Source organism: Lepus europaeus, chromosome 7, assembly GCF_033115175.1.
Source record: "Lepus europaeus isolate LE1 chromosome 7, mLepTim1.pri, whole genome shotgun sequence".
Lineage (NCBI taxonomy): Eukaryota > Metazoa > Chordata > Mammalia > Lagomorpha > Leporidae > Lepus > Lepus europaeus.
The window spans coordinates 63818002-63831836 of NC_084833.1; the positions used below are offsets into that span (position 1 = coordinate 63818002).

A 13835-nucleotide genomic window follows, 5' to 3' on the forward strand; every position below is an offset into this window, starting at 1 on the left:
CATGTACTTCAGGAGGCTCTGTAGAACTTTATTAATTTTAACTTTGGACTTTTACATTTTTGAGACAAAAATCCAAACTTTGATAATGTCTCACCTTGATTAAGATGACTAAAATCTTGAACTATGTCAAAGTTATCTGGCTTTAGTGATTGCGGACAGGCTGCACTGGCACTCCAGTTTCATCAGTCACTGAGACACAGGTACTAAAACCAAATATGCTTTTCATACCTACAACATATACCACTTTATAGAATCTATGCCATTTCCTCAATTACAACCTACATTCCTAAAGTAAGTAAAACAAAAAAATATTTTACACTCTTTTAAAATAAAACAAAAAATTCTACTTTTTTCTACAGTGTGAAGCCTTTGAAGACAAACTCCAAGCAGTGGCACTCTACATTCAGCTACTGTGTATTACCTATAGTCATACAAGATCCAGCTAGAAGAAAGTAAGGAGAACAAATTAACAATAGTGGCAATACAATAATCTGAAAGTCATGTTTAGATTATGTAAGCTCAACTGAATGTTAGCTGACAGCTGCAACGTACCAAACCATGATTTACTGAATGTTCTAATCAGTTCAAACTTTGTTGTTATTATTTTTAGGAAAGAAATTCTCTAATACCAGTGCAATCTGCTAGAGGCAATCTGTTTATTAGGATCATACCCAAGATCTTGTCATTGCCACTTTTTAACTAAAGCACATACATGTTCTGCAAAGTATACAGGACAATATAAACCGTAAGGAGGTTCACTAGCCTTTCTCTGAATGTCTTCTCAAGGGACTAGAATCAGCCCGGAGTGATTTTCATGAAAAAAAAAAAAAAAAAGTTTCCCCACTGAAAAAATAAAAATATAAATAATCACCACGTGATCAGAGATTCTACAGAAGCCTGCAAGAGGTTATACTAAACTGGACTTTAGTTTTAAAAGTATAGTTTTAGTGTTTCAGAATACTTAAAATCTGGATGCCTTCTTAGTAAAATTAGCATGACTCCATCAAATAAAGAAATAATTGTACTCACAAAAATGTAATTCAAAAGTTATACTGTCAAATTCAGAGCTTATTTCTCAGTTCAGATTTTTTCTTTAAAGGTTGTAACTGACACAGTTCTAATGTGAAGATTCTTAACCACAGTTACCTTAAGCCCACTTTTAAATGACCTTTATTTACAATCCTAAGATTTTCAAATCAGCAAACCCACTGGATACAGAGGAAGCACCTATATAGTTTGGAAGATTTTCCTTAACTCCTGAAAATTAATTGATACCCAATGCAGAAACTGTTTCAGTTCACACCAGACCCTGAGAAGGCATAGGGACACTCTAAGAGAACAATGCCACTACTGTTCCTTGTTCAGTAAACATGTTAAATATCACAGGAAGTCCACACTGCACCACAGGCACCTGAACCAGCTGCTGAAACACACAACATCTGCTCTAAGCTAGAAATGCTACAGACCCTATTTTAAATACTCTAAGCTGTAAATTAATATCTGTGATATAACAATGATACTTTTCCATTATGATCTTGGAGCAGTTTCTTATTCCTGCCAATATTATGGATTCCCATAACTAACCATATAATTATATAACATTTATCAGATTTTTTTACCATGCTATACACAATTACAAGATATGGAACTAAGCTTAATCACACTTTAATAATAAAACTCACTTTTGTATTATCATGTTTCTATTCAGGAAGAACGACGTGTTACTGTAATACTTTTGATGTAATGACTTTTAAAATACCAAAAAAAAATTTGAATCACTTCTCTCCGGACTATTTCACTTGAAATTTATGCAGTGTGTTTTAGTCAGTTTACTGACTCAGTTTAGTCAGTTAACTAAAAAAAAAGACAGAAAATAAAAGGAAAACGATACTTGGCTGAATGAGCGAGAGAGAAAGCTAACACGAGGTTCAACACAGGGGAGTTCTCAGTTGCTCTGTTCCGTATGCCAGGCAAGGACAGGATGCACAGGTGTGCCCTAGACAGAGCGCCAGGTCAGTCCATTCTTACTGGGTTCAAGAAAATTCTCAATGAGGGCTTCGATGAGTTTCTTCAACTCTTCTTCCAGTAAGGCTGTGTCACTAAGGAGAAAGATTAAGTTTTGAAGTGCTTAATTTAAACAGATTTTAAGGCTATGAAAATAATCTTTGCTTTTTAAAGAGGGCATATACCTGAAGAATGATTAATTGTTAACAAAAGAGAAATTTACTCTGTTAAAACACACACAAACACACACACAATCACAAAGGAAACACCACTATCACAAACTGAAGGTAAACTGTAATAACAGGAGTTCCTTGGCAAATGATAAATGGATGAGTTACAGTAGATCTAAGGAATTCTCCTAGGGGCTGGCATTGTGGTAGCAGGCTGGGCTGCCACCTGCATTGCCAGTATTCCATATGGGTGCTGGTTCAAGTCCTGGCAGCTCCACTTCCAATCCAGCTCCCTGCTAATGCACCTGGGAAGGCAGCAGACCCAAGTGTTTGGATCTCTTCCACTCATGCGGGAGACCTGAATGAAGCTCTTGGCACCTGGCTTTTGCCTGGCCCAGCCCCGGCTGTTGTGGCCATTTGGAGCATGAACCAATAGAAGACTTCTCTCTCTCTGTCTCTCCTCCTCTCTCTGGAACTCTGCCATTCAAATAAATAAATAAATCTTTAAAACAAAACAAAAAAGAATTCTGCTAGATCTTTGAGCATTAATATCAGATGGTAAGATAAATGGTCTCCTGAAGTACTCTGAAGAATATTCATAAAGATTTTATAGGATAACATCTTTCAGGCAGCAGAAGGAGGTATGACTGAAAGAATTTGAGGCTTAAAAAACGCATAAATATGGAGCCAGCGTTGTGACGTGACCAGTAAAGCTGCTGCCTATGACCCTGGCATTCCATACGGGCACTGCTTTGTGTCCCAGCAGCTCTACTTCCAATCCAGCTCCCTACTTATGGCCTGGGAAAAGCAGTGGAAGACGGCCCAAGTGCTTGGGCCTCTGCCACCTACGTGGGAGTCCCTGATGGAGTTTCTGGCTCCTGGCTTTGGCCTGGTCCAGCGCTGGCCATTGCAGCCATTTGAGGAGTGACCCAGCAGAAGGAAGACATCTCTATTTCTGTCTGTACCTCTGACTTTCAAATAAATAAATAAATAAATCTTTTAAAAAACCTACATATATAATTGTAAGTAAACCCTTCAAAGTCATCCCTGAGGAGCTGCTGTTGTCTAAGATCTCTGGGAAAGACTTTTAAACTGCATTCGGGGGGCAGACATTTGGTTCCGTGGCTATGATGCCGCTTGGGACACCCACTTCCCACGCTGGAGTGCCTGGGTTGAATCACGGTTCTGGTTCCTGACTCCAGCTCCCAGCTGATGGAGCCCCTGGGAGGCAGTGGTGATGGCTTAGGTAGTTGGATTTTTGGCACCCACAGGCATCTGGGGAGTGTAGGGGATGATGGGAATGGTTGGTCTCCGTCTGTCTCCCTCTTTGCATCTCAAGTAAGTAAATAAAAATTAAAGAAAAAAATAACCATCTTTCATTTTAAACCAAATATAGCATTGCCCAATTTGGTTGACTTTAAACTCTGTTCTTAATGACTATAGGAGGTATTTAACTTTTCCCTACAGGAAATGAAATCTTAATGCAAAGACGTGGGGAATAAAAATAATGTACCTTTGTTGAAATCTGAAGGAAATACCAAAAAAACTCATCTTCTCCAAAATATAGTGATCAATGAAAACATTATAGGAAATGTTTCTTTTAATAAGTTTAAACAGCCTTGGATATAGTTATTAGAGTCAAATTAATTTACTCACAATTCATATGCTTAAAAAGAAATCAACTGGGATGATTACGTAAAATCATAGCAGATGTGGAAAATGAATATTTGGCAATAAACACAGACTCAGAAAGTCTTCTAACTCCACGGTGTGCGAATGTATATACATACATAGATACAATGTATATATATTATTTCTCAATCAAGATTTTGTGGATATATCTAAGAAAGCAATTCTCACCTTTGGTCAGGGGATGCACACATCTCTGCATAATACTTTATCTTTGGTTCTGTCCCGCTTGTCCGTAGAGTAGCAACGCAGCCATTCTGAAAGGTGAATGTAATCATCTGGCTGCTTTTACTCACAGGCAACACCTAGGCAAAGGGCAACAACAGCTGGATTATACATTCGCTCCTTTTCATTCTCAAGACTATAAAATACATTCCACTTCTATGGGTTATCTAAGGTAGGCAAATTCACAGCAAGCAGAATGGCGGCTGCCAGGGCTGGGGAGTTAATGGGCAGTGTTTCAGTTAGGCAAGATGAAAACGTTCTCGCGATCTATTGCACAACAATATGAATGTACTTAACACTTCTGAATTTACTCATAAAAATAGTTAAGACAGTCAATTTTATATTTTTTACAAGAATTAAACATTTTTTAATTTAAAAGAATTACAAAATACAAAAGAGTTGTGGCCAGTGCTGTGGTATAGCGGGTAAAGCGCTGTCTGCAGTGCTGGCATCCCATCTGGTTTGAGTCCCAGCTGCTCCACTTCTGATCCAGCTCTCTGCAATGGCCTGGAAAAGCAGCAGAAGATGGACCAAGTCCTTGGGCCCCTGAACCCATGCGGGAGACCCATAAGAAGCTCTAGGCTCCTGGCTTCAGATAGGCTCAGCTCCGGCTATTGTGGTCATTTGGAGAGTGAAGTAGCAGATGGAACCCCCCCCCCCCCCCCAAGCCTCTGCCTCTCTGTAACTCTCTGCCTTTCAAATAAATAAATACATCTTTAAAATAAATATAAAAGAAATAGTGTATAGTCCACAAACATTCCATTTCCTGGGCTCCTGTGCCGGTCCAGGCATCGGGTTATCTGTCTTACATAGATCATCTCCAGCTCTCAACACTAATCCTGCAAAGTAAGTACTGCTGCCATTTCATGGACAAGGCTCAGAGAGAGTAAATGACCTGCTTGAGACAATCAACTGAGTGGTAGAAGAAGGACTGGAACCAGGTCTCTCTGCTCCAAAGTCCAAACTGCCTCTGTGTTTGCCAAGTACTTCGCAGTCCATCAAAGGTCTCCAAAGAGAAATCCATGCCTTTCAGAGGATATGCAAAATAATACTCTGGGGTACACAAAAGCTACTTGTGTTTTTAAATGAAAAATTTTTTAAAAAGTGAAGCTTTACTGACACTGAATATATGAGTCAATACTGGGACTGTTCTTAGCCCCCATGTCAGGCTGTTGAGGCTGGGGGTCTTATTTTGGCGTTATTCTGGGGTTGACAGTGGTACACTTCCCCAAGTGTTCCCAGCCCTGGTCCTGTCCCTTGGGACCTCTCTCTTGGTCAGTGGTTCCACACACCACTTGCTTAAGACAGAGACCTTCTCCCTTCTTTTTTAAGATTTATTTTTTTATTTATTTGAAGAGCAGAGTTAGAAAGGTCTTCCATCCTCTGGTTCACTCCCCAAATGGCCAAAATCGCCAGAGCTGAGGTGATCTGAAGCCAGGAGCTTCCTCTGGGTCTGCCACATGGGTGCAGGGGCCCAAGCACTTGGGCCATCCTCTGCTGCATTCCCAGGTGAATTAGCAGGGAGCTAGCTGGATTGGAAGTGGAGCACCTGCGGCTCGAACTGGCACCCATATGGGATTCCAACACTGCAGGCCAGGGCTTTAACCCAGTGCGCCACAGTGCCGACCCCCCTTCTTTTTCACTCACAGACCATCAACAAGTCCTGTCTATTCTGCCCTCTATTTAACTCAACTTTGTCCAAGTCTCTTCATCACCACTGCTATCACACTGAATTCAGGCCTCCAGTGTCCCAGCTGGCCTTCCTGCCTGAAGTTCACCCTTCGTGACCCACTCCCACCCAGGCCTTTCCTCCTCTCACCCCATGCACCAGTTACAGACAACTGCCTGTGGTTCTCCGAAGAGCCTCTGAGGGGCCTCCTCTTCTCCAGACCTTGCACTTCATTTACTCCATTTACTGAAATGCTTTCACTTCCTCCTGTGTCTGGGTAACTTTTTTCTTTTAAAAGATTTATTTATTTCTTTGAAAGTCAGAGTTACACAGAGAGAAGGAGAGACAGAGAGAGGGAGAGGTCTTCCATCAGCTGGTTCACTCCCCAATTGGCTGCAATGGCTGGAGCTGTGCTGATCTGAAGCCAGGAGCCTGTAGCCTCCTCCTGGTCTCCCACGTGAGTGCAGGGGCCCAAGAGCTTTCCCAGGCCATAGCAGAGAGCTAGATCAGAAATTAAGCAGCTGGGACTTGAACCGGCGCCCTTATGGGATGCCAGCACAGCAGGCGGAAGCTTGACCCGCTATCCCACAGCACTGGCCTCCTGGGTAACTTCTAATCACACCTGAGAACTCACTGAGAAAAGCCTTCTGATCTTCCATAAGCTCCCCTCACCCCTGAAATCAGAGTGAGGGGTCCTTCCCTTGCTCTTCCTCAGCACCTGACACACCCCTGGTGCACTTATCATTGCATAAAGTAGTTGCTCTTTGCTTGTCTGCTTCTCTGCGAGCCTCTTGACTGCAGAACAGTGCCCCGAGCCTGCAGCACACAGGGTTCTCATACACAGACAGGACCGGTGTCCGGTGGAAGGCAGAGGGAACTCAGAGGAAGTCTTTGGTAGTTACCATGTAACCATGCAGATAGTAGCACACATGCAACCTGCCTCAGAAAACAGTTGTATCAGAGGAGAACAAACGAGGAAACATCTTGAATAACCAGCATCTTAAACTTTAAAGAGAATTAAGAGGAAAAAAGCATTACACCAAAGAAAGCATAGCAACATTAGAGAAATGAAGAGATTCTGTTCTTTTTAAGTAACTTACAAAGACAGAAACATAGACACAAATACAGTTATACACACATATATAGAATATCAACCGGGAACCCATTTTTGTCAATTGTATCAATACACAGAAGTGGAATATGGGTAGTATTCTATACAAGAAGCTGCAGATATCTCAAAATATAGCATGTCCCTAGAATCTTGAGACAATATAAGAATGCTACAAATGGAAATTTAGGCTAACAGACATCATCATAACAATAACAAAATGAGTACGATTAGTAATCTGTGCCATTTAAATATTCGTTCTTGCGCACCTGGAGTATAGGCAGGAGCTGTGAGAGGTACAAAAGTACATTAGAACTGGCCCAGTCACATACACTGTAACAGTAACATGAAATAGGAAGGAACAAGTGAGAGGAGGAAGTTATACAAGGTAATGGAGTCTCAGGAGAAAGCCATCTGATTATGGCGTCTGGAGGTTGTATGGCGGAGCTAACACTTCCCTTAACTCTTGATGGCTGAGATATGGACCTATTATAGCAGCAAGAAGCAAAGGTAAACTCAGGAAACAGCTTGATCAAAAACACCGAAAGTGAAACCACACACATGCATGTACGAAACTCGAAGTTGTGTTGTTCGGCTGAGGTATAAAGAAGAGGTTAGAAAGGGAAGTTAAAATCAGAAAGATACATGGCTTTGAAAGTGCAGGCTCCTGGACTGTATTTTCAGCATTAGTTAGCATCATCACTGAGTTTTTCTCTCTCCTCTACCTCTTCTCCCTCACCCTGGGGAAGTATAAATTATCTGGGGAATGAGGAGAATAAGATCAACGTCACAGAGACCAGTCAGTGGGCTTAAAGCTGCTCTGGAGAAAACCAATGGGCCTGAAGTTCCACTATTTCACTGCAGTGTGAATGACTACAAATTGTTCACAACTACAACAACAATTAAGAACACCAGGTACGGGGTAGGCACGGGTCAGAGGCCAGTTAAGACATCTGCATCCCAGGTCGGGTGCCTGTGCTTGACTCCTGACTCTTCAAACTGTGCACAACAAAAAAGCTCCCCGCCCCCTTGCTTAACAGCAAGCTTCCCTTAGCTGCCAAATTAGTAACAGCTTCTAACTGTCCTTTGCCTGTCTGTTGCATGGTAACTTGCCAACCCATAATAGTTGTCTTTGCTAAAAGTCTGCTGAACTGCCTTTTTAGGATCTCTGACGAAGGCAGATTTAATTGTTTACACCAAAACTCTAACTGGAGCCCTGTTCAGATCAACCCTGACCACCAGAGCGTCGGCGTAGAGTTCGCTATAATGTTAAATGACACCCTCGGTGACACTTCAGCAGCCATCTTTGAATGTGCAATGTCCGTGGGCAAGACTTGGTGCTGTGTACGCTCAGAGGACTTTCCTCATCCCCTTCCTCACCCCATTTACCCTAACTCTACGACTTCCCAAACCCTTTCTCAGCAGGGAGATGGGTCTGGATTTCGCTGCTTTTATTTATCCTGTCTCCCTTTGTGCCTGCAATAATAAACCTCCTCTTTCTCAGAAGACACATGTGGTGTTTTAGCAACATAGTGTGTGAGCAAGTGGGGAGCCTGTGGCTGGACAGCACCCTGGCTCCCGACTCCAGCGTCTCGCCAGCGCAGACCCTGTGCGGGAGCACGTGACGGCTCACGCTGCTGAGCCCCTGCCACCCAGATGGGAGACCCGGACTGAGTTCCTGGCTCCCCAGTTTTGGCCCAGCCCAGCCTGGCCATTGCAGGCATCAGGGGAGTAAACCAGAGGATTGGAGTTCTTTTTCTCTCTCTCAAACTAAAAAATAAAATAGACAGGAAAAAAAGATTAAAAATAGGTACTTACAGGAGCTCCCAGGTTGGTGAACCCATGCAGTTGTTGGGAAGGTGGTGGCCCTGAAGACGGCATGGAGCTCCAGGCCCCACCCCAGCTCCCAGTGCGGAGCCTTGTGCATCTTTTCCATCTGGCTGTTCCTTACATTGTAATCTTTGTGATATACCAATCAACATTTTGAGCTCCATATGAAATATTTTCTGCCTCTAGGCTTCTTGGTGTCATGAACCATTACTTTTTTCTCATCATTTGGAAAAGAAACATTGGTACTTACTGATTTCTTATTCGGCTGGCTGCTGTCGTATCCAGTGGTAATGTCCCGTACATGCAATATAGCAAATGTCCCACAAAATTTTGGATATTCTTTTGGAGAATCAAAATTGCGAAGCCTTTCAAATATACTTTTGATGGTAGGTGGATCATAACACAAGAAATATGAAGTTTTTGAAATATGATAACCATATCTGTACAAAGATTTAAAGTGCTAAAATCAGATTTCAGATAGTGCTTAGAGAACCATATATTAAATATAAGCATATTATAATATTCTGTGGAAAGTGGCAATTCTTAATTCCGACAGTTGTAACTTAAAAAAAAAAAAAAAAACTGGCGCTTCCACCACAACAAATTTAGAAAGCCAAGGGTAAGACATAAGAATGAAAGACAGAAAAACCCAGCATGTGAAATGACGGCAGAACTTACTTTTCATAAACATTAGTCAGCTGCTGTTTCAATGTGGTGTTCATGGTCTCCAGGTAAGACGCCATCTCAGCGACAACAACGGCGGCACTCACCCCATCTTTATCTAAAACCGAAGTTCCACACAGGAAACCTGGGGACGGCAAAGCGCCTTCAGAAAAGGGGCAGGTCGCATTCAGCAGCTCCCCATGTCCTCTGAAGGACCCTGGGGACAGACAAAACCCACCCAGGCCAAACTTCCTGGGGCTCCTTTCTTTTTCTTGTCAGCTACCCACTGACAAGTTCTCTGAAATTCCTCTTTATAGAATCATCAGATTTTAAAAATTCTCTCAATCAGGTCTCAAACATTTTAATATTTTACTACATACCAATAGACTCTTCAAATGCAAAAAGGACTTCTTTTCCATTGTCCAGGAGGTCTTTTATCCTACTTCCGATCCATTTAAAACCTGGTAATGTTTCCTGAAATGCAGAGGAGGCCACTCTAGTTAAGAGACTCTCGCAAACACAGATGAAAGAAAAACTTATCACTAAACGTACCAATACTCTCATGGTGACCTCCTGGTATAGTCTACACACCAGATTTACACAGTGACCATAAAGCACCACGAACGCCACTGCTGATGACCTATGTTACGGAATATCGCATCAGGTGACTTATACTGAATATAAGCTAGAGTCTGTAAGTGTGATGCATCCAGTCACAACGTAACATAAACATACATAATCATCACCTATCATACTCAGTACTCTAATACGTACTGCACAGCATCATTTTTTAAACGTTCACACTCCTTTGCCGGACAGAGGCTGAGCCGCTCAGCTGCTAAGTTTATTCGCCTGAGATCACGCTGCTTGTGAGAGGAAGGCAGCTTTCGCTCACACTGCCTCTGACTGTCCTCCATGAAGGAGGTTTAGTCTCCTCGGATTATCAAAGACCTTGAATTTTTTGAGTGGTGCCCTTTCAATATTATCACAATCTATGCTTGAACCAAGTGTACCTTTCCATAACACGGTAGCCTAAATAAGACCACCAAGGTAGTTACTAGATCTTTCTTTAGTAATGAGTTTCGGAGATTTTTCACTTGGTAGGTACAGCTCACTTAAAGATGTGCCCTGTTTCACAGTCAACAGAAAGGCTATGTGTAAAACACTCATTCTGGAGTTTAGCATTTGCAAATTTTTAGAATCATTTCTTTTTTCTCTTTTGTATTCATACATTTTTTTTCTTGCCAAAGATATAAAGAAGGAAAACATTAACATTACTGTAGTTCAACATCTTATGCTTGAATAAATACTATCTTCTATTTTAGAAAGTCTTAAGATTGAAAGCTCTATTTCATAAAGACATTTTCTAGGGGCCGGCGCTGTGGCGTAGTGGGTCAAGCCGTCGCCTGCAGTGCTGGCATCCCATATGGGCGCTGGTTTGAGTCCCAGATGCTTCTGATCCAGTTCCCTGCTGTGTGCCTGGGAAAAAAGCAGAAAATGGCCCATTTCTTGGGCCCCTGCACCCACTTGGGAGACCTGGGAGAAGCTCCTGGCTTCTAGCTTCAGATCAGCCCAGCTTTGACTGTTTCAGGTATTTGGGGAGTGAACCAGTGGATGGAAGATCTCTATGTCCCCCCCAACCCCCAACTCTGACTTTCAAATAAATAGTCTTTAAAAAAAAAAAAAAAAGACATTTCCTTCTACTCAGTTAATTGGTGTTAAGACCTGTGGCTTGATTTTTGACTTGAGAGAAAAGCCTAGAAGTGATATTCTCATTACTATTTAGCAAAGATGGTCTAGGAAAAGCAACATAACTGATGTTAGTCAAAGAAGCCTGAAACAAATGGTCAGTCTGACTGCCTGAGGGTCACAAAGGTTAATTATTTGGTGTGAAGGATAATCATTACTTGTTTTGTAGATGTATAATCTTAATTTGCAATTTAGTGGATAAGTCTTAAGACTGTGCCTGAACAAGGAGTTGATGACACCTTTCTAGAGTAGAGCCTGTGTTACTGATGAGGTCACCAGGAACCAGATTTTCCCAGTGGGAAAACCAGATATTACTCTGTGAACTAATAAGTGTTAATGTATTTTTAAAAGAGTGTCTCATCTTAGTCCCAGAAATTCCTAGGTGAAACACCAGATGAGTTTGGCTCAAGGTGTCTAAATTATAAAAAAGATTACACAAAGAGTTAGCAGAATTAGGAAAAAGTATGAGAATTATAAATGAAGTCAGTGAAAGTCAGTTTTGGTGGGGAGATGTCTTTCACATATATCAAGAGGTGTAGAAAAGTAGCACTCGGAGGCCGGCGCCGTGGCTCAACAGGCTAATCCTCCGCCTTGCGGCGCCGGCACACCGGGTTCTAGTCCCGGTCGGGGCACCGATCCTGTCCCGGTTGCCCCTCTTCCAGGCCAGCTCTCTGCTGTGGCCAGGGAGTGCAGTGGAGGATGGCCCAAGTCCTTGGGCCCTGCACCCCATGGGAGACCAGGAGAAGCACCTGGCTCCTGCCATCGGAACAGCGCGGTGTGCCGGCCGCAGCGCGCCTACCGCGGCGGCCATTGGAGGGTGAACCAACGGCAAAAGGAAGACCTTTCTCTCTGTCTCTCTCTCACTGTCCACTCTGCCTGTCAAAAATAAAAAAAAAAAAAAAAAAAAAAAAGAAAAGTAGCACTGGAGCCGGAGTTGTGGGGTAGAGGGTAAAGTTGCTGCCTGCAATGCCAGCATTGCATGTTCATGTCCAGGCTGCTCTACTTCCATCCAGCTCCCTGGTGATGGCCCAGAAAAAGCAGCAGAAGATGACGCAAGTACTTGGACCCCTGCCACCCACGTGGGAGACCTGAATGAAACTCCTGGCTATGTTGGCCATTGTGGCCAGCTGGGGAGTGAACCAGCAGATGGAAGATCTCTTTGTCTCTCCTCCTCTCCCTGTAACTCCTTCAAGTAAATAAATAAATAAAATAAACCATTGAAAAAAGGAAGAAAAGCACACAAATGTTATCCTTCTTACTTCAAAATGAAATCCTTCTTTAAGGGCAATTGCCTTCAAAATTTTAGATGAGACTGTGGTGGCTAACATGTACACATTCTTCACATCAGCATTTCTTGCTGTAGTTTTCTTCCAGCAATCGAACATCCACCACCCAAACAAAGCTGCCAGCTCATTCCCTGTGAAAACTTTCCAATGACCACTGCAGAGAGAGTAAAAATTCACAATCAAGACCTTTCTAACTTATGTAAACTTCTTAACTCTAAGACAGCCAAAGACCCAGAAAATATTATGTGGGGGTTTTTGAGAAAAACATTTACTACTAATTCTTTGCTAATGATTCAGGGATGGCCTTAGGGTGGGAATGGCTGGAATATCTTTTCGAAAATTATTACAATACTGCTTTTATACTTCTTCATGTGATGAAAATTATGATAAATGTTTTAGCTTTTCTATGTAGGAAAATTTGTCACATTATAAGGGCAAAAATACCTAGTAACCCAGAGGACCAAGACTAGAAAATCTAATCACTGATAAAGCAATCTATTGGGATATTTTCCTGTTTTTAAAATATTATTTTCAAACAATATATAAATGTTCACAGTAAAATTGAAATAAAAAATAATGAAGCTAAAACACTATATGTAATATGATCACAATTTCATCAAAACAGATATATCTTTAAATATTTGAGTAAAAAATACAGGAACAAAACGTCCAAATATCAACTTTCCTGGTTATCTTGGGATGGTGGACTTACAGAAGATTCATGCTCTTATATTTTCAATGAGTCTGTAAGACTTGAAATCAATTGCTTTTCAGAGTTCAAGCCTTTGACTAAGTGATAGACTGCACTTACTTCTCCTGGAGCTCTGCCACGGCGAGTCGGTCTGCATCAGGGTCCGTGGCGAGCACTATCCGGGCATTTTCTTTCTCTGCCAGTCTCAGGGAAAGTTCCTGAAACAGTGACCAAAAAGGCTGAAGAACCTAAATTTGAGGCTAATATCTCTAAATGTTGGCCCTATGGTAGGTGAATTTTAGAAGGTATATAGTTTGGCTAAATTTAAAATAAGGAGCCTACAAACAGGGATACGCACCATACGGATTGTAACCTAAACACAGTCTGTGGCTCCCATATAGTTTAAAAGATGCAAATTTCAGTGGTTTCTGCCTTTGTGAGTAATCTTCAAATCACCAATGAGTTCTATCTATTCTGATGGTTATTAATTAATGAGTAATATTTTAAATATTAAAAAATACCAGCACAGATTCTCCTTCCTCAGGATTCGGGCATTTCACAGTAGAAAAGTCTGGATCAGGATCTTTTTGTTCTGGTACTGGAATTGGAGGCTTGAAGCCAAACACTTGGAAAGCCGTCTGTACATAGTCATGTCCGACTCCATGGAAAGATGTGTGCACAAATTTCAAGGTGGTTTTTGAGTTTAATTCCCTGTAAAGTAAAATCACCATTCAATCAGTACCAAAAAGCT

The 13835-nt window shown here is 41.9% G+C and overlaps 1 protein-coding gene across 2 annotated transcripts in view; it reads right to left on the minus strand.

Moving 5' to 3' along the window:
• Nucleotides 1-313: 313 nt before the first annotated feature.
• PGM2L1 (phosphoglucomutase 2 like 1) overlaps nt 314-13835 on the minus strand; it is a 52072-nt gene continuing 38550 nt past the window's right edge. For both annotated transcript variants that reach the window (XM_062198250.1, XM_062198251.1), the window contains exons 7-14: nt 13606-13795; nt 13205-13302; nt 12367-12547; nt 9739-9832; nt 9374-9503; nt 8946-9135; nt 4035-4168; nt 314-2099 (exon numbers count right to left, since the gene is read on the minus strand). In XM_062198250.1, the coding sequence (XP_062054234.1) occupies nt 1997-2099; nt 4035-4168; nt 8946-9135; nt 9374-9503; nt 9739-9832; nt 12367-12547; nt 13205-13302; nt 13606-13795 (1120 nt within the window). In that variant the 3' untranslated portion in view covers nt 314-1996. The remainder of the gene's footprint in view (nt 2100-4034; nt 4169-8945; nt 9136-9373; nt 9504-9738; nt 9833-12366; nt 12548-13204; nt 13303-13605; nt 13796-13835) is intronic.